At 34.0% G+C, this 8800-nt stretch overlaps 1 protein-coding gene across 1 annotated transcript; it reads right to left on the reverse strand.

The window, feature by feature from the left end:
- Positions 1–203: 203 nt before the first annotated feature.
- On the reverse strand, positions 204–3090 carry LOC140827563 (butanoate--CoA ligase AAE1). Its single transcript, XM_073190260.1, has 2 exons — positions 2704–3090; positions 204–1804 (listed from the first exon to the last, which is right to left on the reverse strand). Exons 1-2 carry the CDS (start codon positions 2905–2907, stop codon positions 338–340), a joined length of 1671 nt encoding a protein of 556 aa, XP_073046361.1. The 5' UTR covers positions 2908–3090; the 3' UTR covers positions 204–337.
- Positions 3091–8800: the final 5710 nt, after the last annotated feature.

An 8800-nucleotide genomic window follows, 5' to 3' on the forward strand; every position in this document is an offset into this window, starting at 1 on the left:
ATTGTTTTAAATTTCTAACAGATATGCTCCATCCTATGTTGTATCCGGTAAGCGATTAACCTCGGATTCAGCAAAACAATGTGTTCAAGGCAACACATTTTGTCAGGGTCTCAAACCAATCCAACGGCTATAACTACAGCGTAAGATTTCTTTGTTATCGGCGGTGAGGTGATTGTAAGTTGGCAAGTTAATGTAGGCAAAGATGCAAAAATCCCAGAACCAACTTACATCATACAACAACAATGTCAACGAAGTTTTTCACACAGATCTTGATGCAACAAAAAGATGAAGTCAAACCAATATTTTCACATTACTTTGTTAGATTTTTGGATGAATGCTACAATTTACTGGCTTTTGAAAGACTGCCCAGTTCTTTAGCCTTTTGCCTGAGAACAAACTTCTGTGTCTTCCCTGTTGAAGTTTTAGGCAAATCATGAAAAATTACTGTCTTTGGAGCCATGTAATGTGGCAACTGCTCCCGACAGAAATTTATAATGTCACCCTCCGTCGCCTGGCAGCCATCCTTAAGTTTCACAAAGGCACAAGGTGTCTCGCCCCAATGATCATCAGGTCTCCCTACAACAGCAGCCTCGAGAACCGATGGATGACTGAAAATAACTGATTCTACTTCAATCGAGCTTATATTCTCCCCTCCAGAGATTATAATATCCTTCGATCGATCCTTTAGCTCGATATAGCCATCAGGTTGCTTCACTCCAATATCCCCACTCCTAAACCAACCACCTTTAAAAGCCTCCCGAGTCGCCTTTTCGTCTTTTAAGTAACCATTCATTACTGTGTTCCCTCTAAACATGACCTCTCCCATTGTTTTTCCATCAAGTGGCACACTCACCATTGTATCAGGATTCTTGACATCAACCTCTTCCATTCCAAGATGCTGCAGCCCTTGTCGAGACTTGATTTTTGCTCGTGTTTTGGGCGGTAATGAGTCCCACTCTGGTTTCCAAGCGCAGATCGTTGCAGGACCATAAGTTTCTGTCAAACCATATGAATGCTGTATTTTGAACCCCAGTTCTTCCATCTTAAAGAGTACATGAGGAGGGGGTGGCGCACCGCCTGTCATCACTGTCACCTTTTCTTGTACCGGCCTTCGCTCGTTTTCCAATGAATTCACAATCATGTTCAGCACGGTCGGTGCACCTCCCATGTGTGACACACGATGTGCGGCTATGCTGTCAAATATTGCCTTTGCAGTGACACTTCGGATGCAAATATTTGTACCACCTTGAGCCGCCACGGCCCAAGTAAGGCACCATCCATTGCAGTGAAACATGGGGACTGTCCACAAATAAACTGGCATAGATTTCATCTCATTAAGTAGAGCAGCAGCTAATGAATTGAGATATGCCCCTCGATGGCTGTAAACGACGCCTTTTGGATTCGATGTCGTGCCTGACGTGTAGTTCAAAGAGATGGGGTCACACTCATCATTAGGCCTTACTATTTCAAAATCAGATCGCCCTGTCAGCAAGAAAGACTCATATTCTAACGTTTCAGGCATAGAAATCTTGTCATTTGTACCAGAAACTGAGTCGCAGGATTCCCGAATCAATATTAAACAAGGCAGTTTGATGCCTCTCTTTGACAATATTTCTAACGCACCCTTGGCAATATGAAGAAGTTGGTAGTCAACAAATATGACTTTTGCTTCAGAATGTTCGAGCAAAACTGATACCATCGCTGGATCATGTCGCGTGTTGAGTGTACAGAGGACCGCTCCCGCCATTGGAACAGCAAAATGTAGCTCATACAATGCTGGTATATTTGGGGCCAAGGCCGCAACCTGGTCATAGTAGTATATCTCTCTTGTTACTTGCTACGGAGAATATATATTAAGAAAATGGCCTTATATATTCTCTTTTATATATATATATATATGTATATATATATATATTTTGTTAGATGTCAAGCTCCTATTGTTCATTCTTTGGCGTGAAAAATAAAAAAAACTGTGCTCTTTTGTTTTTCAATTTTGCATTGATTACTCTAGCAACCAAAAAAAATTTAAGGATTAGGAATTGAAACATAATTAAAGATATATCAATTTCAGATTAAAAAAATTGTATATTTTAATTCTAAAAAATATTATGCATTCTTGTAGATACTTTTATGGGCATAAACATCCCAAAAATTTTACCATAATCTGAAAACATCAAGTAAAATCACAGGTTTCTGCTTAATAAATAAATGACATTTTTAATAATATCAGAAAATAATTCTATCACTTCTTTATCAAAATCACATGGGCATTTATGCAAAAGATTATTCTGATCTTATGGTTCTTTCTGATATTATTCTTTTAATGTGTTTAAAGATTTTTTTTAAAAAAAATTCTTTAAATGTTTTTTTAATGGTTATATATACTATTTTAATAATATAATAATAATCCTTTAATTTTTATATGGAATTTTATCACACTTTTAGTAAAGTTCACGTGCAGACAACGAAAAGTAGTACCATAATTGCAACCACGAACCACCCAAAATATTATTGCCCAAAAACACGAAGTTAAGTTACCTAAATAAAACAGTAAAAATACAGAATCACACAAATTTGCAATTTCTCAGACAAAAAAATCCCACAAAAAAACAATCTCTCAAGAGTGATTCAAACAAGAAAATAGATAGAAAAAATATGAATAATTCCCAGAAAGCTATGAATAAAAAAGGATGAGATCCTTACAACATGGCCAGTGGAAAGAGAGAGAGAAGCGGTGAGAGCAGAAGCAAGCCTCACACATCTTTCATGAGTTTGCTTCCATGTGAACCTCAAATTTCCATACACAACAGATACACTGTCTCTGTAAATGGCTGCTGATCTTTCCAAGAAACTTATGGGACTCAGCGGAACATAGTTTGCCGAACATTTCAGCATGCCCTTTTCCATCTGATGTTAGTATTATGTGATTCTTGGATCTCAAAAGATTTGGGATTTGAGAAAAAATCAAGTGTCTCTTGTTCAGATTCGAGACCCGAGCTTGAACTATAGAAGACAAGAAGCAGTAATGAAGTCAGAAATTGGAAAAGAGTGGCGAAAATGATGATAAAGAAGAGACGGGAAAATGAAGAAAAAAGAATCACGCAAGAGTTTATTAAGACAAAGGGAGTTAAATGTAATTTAATTTTTTTATCCTTCGTTTAAAATTTGTTTAAAAACTAATTTTTTTATTAGTATATTTTTATTTTATATATAATAAAATTTATAATTTAATTAAATAAAAGAACTTATTCGATTCAATTTTTCTATCTTTCTCGACTCAATCCTAGATTTCATTTCCTTCTTTATCTTCACAAAAAATACTTTTCTTCTCAACCTTCCATCCCCTCATTTTTTGGCTAACAATTAACCTCGAGCAACAAATCCAAAAAAAAAACCATATATTGAAAAAAAATTTATTTTGAGATATGAAATTTATTATGTCTCGTCAATGTTCATGACCCAAGGTGAAGAGCTTCACCCTAATTCGTGAAGCCAAGGATCGTTTCACGACCCACGACTTCAGGACCCTGGGTCGTGAAGCACAAGACCAAGGGTCGTGACCGGGGTCGTGACGTGAAGATTTCTCGATCTGTGGGTCGTGACACGACCTTTTAATTTTAAATTTTTATAATTAATAATCTTTGTTTTGTTTTAAATTTATATAACTAATAATCTTTTTGTTTGTTTTTTTTTTTACTTGTTTACTTTCCCGCTAAACTTGGAAGGAATCAATTTTTTGAATGCAAGTTAACTTTAGGATCAAGATACATTGAGATCTGTAAGAAAATTTTATCATTTTTAAATGAGAAAGAGATAGAATATTTGGTGCAGTACACTAAATTTGGTAATTTAATTTTATGTGCTAAAGATTATAATAATTTCAATCAAAACTGAGTCGAGGGTTATGACTCGTCACAAAATTGGGTCGAGATTATACTCGACTCACGCGACCCAATTTTGGTGGGTTGCGTGGGTCGAGATGGGTCGAGAAGCATAATTTTGGCTTCTCGACCCATAAAGCTAGCTAAATATGTAATGAAATTTGTTATGAATTTTAGTGGAATTATAAAATTTGTTAAGATTTTTAGTCGAGTATAAATTCAACTCACATTGTTAGAATAAGAGATACATTCTTCTACTTGTTATGAATTTTTTAACTAACATACTTAAATTATAATATATAACTAATGTTTAAACAAATAAATTTTTTATATATATAAAGTAAATTATATATTATAAAATGATCAAAACTCAAAAATATCAAAAATTTCTACCCACTCGACCCATCTCGACCCAAACTCGACCCAAACCCTAAACCCTAAACAAAACCCTAACCAAACCTCTAACATTATCACTCGGCCAGCTCTTTTTATTTTTTTTATTTAAAAAACATAAAAAAGTAAAAAAAATTTAAAAGAGTGGATCGAGCACTCTTCATTTTTTTTATTTAAAAAAAATAAAAAAAATTAGAAGTAGAAGAGTGGGTCGAAAAAAATGTATTTTTTTTAAAAAAAATAGAAGTAGAAGAGTGAGTCGTGCTCTTCTCGGCCCACTCTTCATTTTTTTAAAAAAAATGCATTTCCTTTTTTTAAAAAAATAGAAGTAGAAGAGTGGGTCGTGCTCTTCTCGACCCACTCTTCCATTTTTTTTTCAAAAAAAATTTATTTTTAAAAAATAAAAAAAATTAGAAGTAGAAGAGTGGCCCACTCTTCATTTTGGCAAAAAAAAAATTTATTTTAAAAATAAAATAAAAAAATTAGTAAAGTGGGTTCTAATCTCTTAAAAAAAATTCAAAATCAAAAGAATGGTTCGAGATCTTCACGACCCAGCACCTCGACCCATTAGGTCGAGAATCTGAAGAGTGGGTCGAGCTCGACCCGAACAAAGAGCTCGACCCCAGGTGAAATTTAACTAACTAATTAATGAGATAATTAATGATCTTATCTAACTAACATATTCAACTCCTTTTTCTCGATTTAAAAAAGTCAAAATTCCTTTTATTTAATTAAATTTTAAATGGATCGTATATTTTTTATTGACCCAGAGACAAGAAGAGACAGACTTTACGATGAGGCCGAAGAAGACATGCTCGAGGGGAAATTGAGAAAATGAAACTTTTGAAAGCGTTTATTAAAAAAAATAGAGTGAATATAATTTTTTATTATTTTTTTTATCTTTTTTTTTAAATTTTTAAAATCTAATGTTTTCATTAGTGTATTTAAACTTTTATTTTAATTTTATATATAATAAAATTTCTAATTTAATTAATTAAAAAACTTGCACGACCTAACCCCACCCAACTCAACCCAATCCACATCCCAATCAATTCCTTCCCGATCTTCACCATATCTTCTTCTCAACCCTCATTGCCATCCATTCTAATTTTTTTGTTTCTGGTTAATAATGAGTCTACAAGATATTGGTCTGCAAGAAATCCAACGAGAGAATCACGTATTGGTATGAAATCAACTATTTATTTTGAATTTTACTGGGTCGAACTCGACTCATGAATTCGATTTAGGATGTTATAAATCGATTTTGTTCATTTCTTGATAGCCAAAACACATGCATACAAATTGCGACCAAAAATTTTTTTTCGCAACTAGATCGACCACCTCGACACAGGAGAGTGGGTCGAGGTGTGAAGAGCTCGAACCACAAGATGATCGACCCACCTGGGTCGAGGTGTGAAGAGTGGGTCGAGCTCTTCACACCTGGGTCGAGCTTGACCCATCTCGAGCGAGGGCGTGATGAGGCGAGAGTTGGGTCGAGTCAACTGTTATTTCACCCCCAATCTCAGTGACACGAACCAATTTTTTAGATGAACACTATTTAATTTTAAATTTTGACAGGTGATAACATTTTTTTTATAGATTTACTTCCCCATAAACTTGGAAGAAATCAATTTTTTGAATGTAAGTTAACGTTAGGATCAAAATACGTTGAGATTTGTAAGAAGATACTATCATTTTTGAATGAGAAAGAAATATAGTATTTGGTCCAGCATACATAATTTTGTAATTTAATTATATGTGCCAAGGATTATAAAAATTCGAATAAATTGTTATGGTTTTTGATGAGTAGACATACTTATGACAATTGATGTAATGAATTTTGGATGATATATCGTAAATGACATTTACAGTTTTCAGTGTTAGAGTATCGTTTGCTAACAGAGCTAAATTGTTCAAAATTTTATCCTGTGATACCTGATGAAGATGAAATTAGGTGGATGCATTTTGGTAGAAGAGACATTATAGGTTTGGGGGATTTCATAGTTAGAATGGATGAGTATGAGAATGACTTAGGGGAAGAAATAGAATTAGAGAAGTTGAAATCGACCAGTATTTTGTTCGTGGCAGGTATATTGGGTAGACAAATAAAAAATAAAAATTATACAATGGAGCAAGAATGAATTAGATTAGTTAATAACTTTGTTAGTTTTATTAACTATCCATGAGGTAACATAGCTTTCGTGATTACGGACTTAGAAAAGATCTCGAAACTAAGTTTAGAAGCTTGAAAATTTGGTCGCACGTCGTGAGAATGATCCAGATTTCAGTCGGTGCAGTAGCTTCCATATACGTGGATTTATTCATCCTTTACATGTAACTAAATATGGTTTATTTTTATGAAATATTGTTGTTAATTTATATCATACTAATAGATGTGTTTACTTTTTTCGGCTATATTTTGGCATATGGATAATTTCCAGCAATTGCTGAAGTGTTTGCTAGACGTCGGGAAGGTCTCAACGTACCGATACCTCGGATGTGTCATTGGTTGACTAGGAAATGGAGTAAAATCATTCCCCTTCTATTGATGATGTGAACAAAGTATTAAAAACGTATATATCAAGGTAAATACCAAAAATTCATTTTATTTACTTTTGTATATCTAATACATTTTTGGTTAACTGTTAACTAATTTTCATGTTTAATGTTAATGTTTAATATATGATATTTTGGGGATGCTTATTCCCACAACGGATAAGCTGTTGTCTGTGTATTATATGACTGACAATTTTGTTGATTCTAATAATGTGGTAGTCAATCGCATTACGGAGTTGATTAGCCAAGGTATCAAAGTAGTGTGCAGTCAAGATTCATTGGGTGACCCAGAGGATGAAGTGGGTGTAGAGACCGAGGATCAACGGTTTCCCCGGCCATTCACATATACATATTCTAGATCATCTCAAGATAAAGTCCGAAAATATTCTCGGTCATCTGGTGGTCCTTCACACAAGAATCAACTCTCGTCACTATTGACTGACATGAGACATACATCTATGCATAAAGATCATACATCTCTTGCAGATTTGGAAGATAAAGTTGCGACGATGCAAAAGGACCAAGCTGATATCATGAATCTATCAAAATATATGTAGACAAATATCTCGAGTTTGAAGGATATATTTGGGAGATTGCCTTCAGTGAGTGCCAATGTTGGTAAGTTCTATCGATATTTATATGACTTTTAATTGTTAGTATGAAAAATGACAAAATTACATGTATTATTCTCTCAGATTATGGCAAGACATAATGGAGAACACATGAAGAGACTCCATTTATGAGAACGGATGAGGTGGATCCAAATACACCACTTGTGAGCGATCCATCTTTGACTCGTGCTTTTGAAAAAACTTCAGGTCATAAGTTAAGATTGTTCACAGTTGAGGAGGAGCCTATGACGGATGAGGAATTGCATCATCTTCTTTTAAATGATATGATGTCTATGTCTTTTGAGAAGAGAGCTAGAATATACGTCAACAGATCGTGGGCTCTAGTAAGCGCTGAGATTAATTCTTGCACGAAAAATACGAAAGAATTTGGGCTATACTCATCCTACGATAAAACATGGTTTCTTGAATTGGGGACACCTGCTTGTTGGTTGAATGAGACAGTAAGTTTTTTCTTATTTTATTTTTTGTTTATTACATTAAGTTAGTAATTAACATATTTCACTTTATCATTTTCAGCATATTCAAGAATGTTATCCCGGGTTACTCCGATTACAAATGACGTACTCACATTTAATGTCACAGGACGTGTGATTGATGGACGTCAATTTTTATCAACTGGTTTCAAGTACTTTCAATGAGGGCAGACAAAATAATATAGAATGTTTGATACCCTATGTGAGAATAGAAATTGGTCAGTGGTCAGCTATTCCATGGAATAAAGCCAAAATAATTTTGATACCCTTTCATCTTCTCAAATATTAGGTTTTGTTAAAAGTTTTTCCTAACATTAAGAAGATCACAATCATGAATTCAGACCACAGCGTAGATAGATCAGGCAAGACATTACTTAAACTTATTAACCCTTTGTCGCTTTGCTTCCAGATATATTGGGTGTCAGTGATGCTTCTGAAAAAGGGAACATAGTTAGGCCAGATAATTTCCTATTCAAAAAATAAGGTTAAATTTTTTTATTTTAAAAATTATTATTTCGATATAGTTTGGTGTATATCAATGTGCATTTTGTGTGTTTTTTTTATTATATCGGTGAATGTGGAGTTTATTATTTAGCGCCATCGACTTATACAATGTTCAGCGAAAGTGCCTATCAAATGAAGGATGAGAAGATCGAGGAAATTAGGCATTTTTGTTGTTGTTTTATTTGGGATAAATTATGTTCATTAGATGAAAACAATTATACGATATTTTATATTGATTTTTTGTTGAATTTGTGTGATCCATTTAATAAGTTTTGATTAGAGTTTTTTAGTTTCAGTACACTCAATCTATCTTAGACAGTGAAAATAATTCATTGGGTCGAGGACGAGCTCGTGTGGGTCG

Source organism: Primulina eburnea, chromosome 3 (assembly GCF_022965805.1).
Source record: "Primulina eburnea isolate SZY01 chromosome 3, ASM2296580v1, whole genome shotgun sequence".
Classification (NCBI taxonomy): Eukaryota; Viridiplantae; Streptophyta; class Magnoliopsida; order Lamiales; family Gesneriaceae; genus Primulina; species Primulina eburnea.

Excerpts from the sequence above, each read along its gene's own strand:
- LOC140827563 (XM_073190260.1), bottom strand. The coding sequence starts at position 2,907 with ATGGAAAAGGGCATGCTGAAATGTTCGGCAAACTATGTTCCGCTGAGT. Across the intron at positions 1,805-2,703 it reads CTCTTTCCACTGGCCATGTT|GTTGCGGCCTTGGCCCCAAA; the intron begins GTAAGGATCTCA and ends TACTATGACCAG.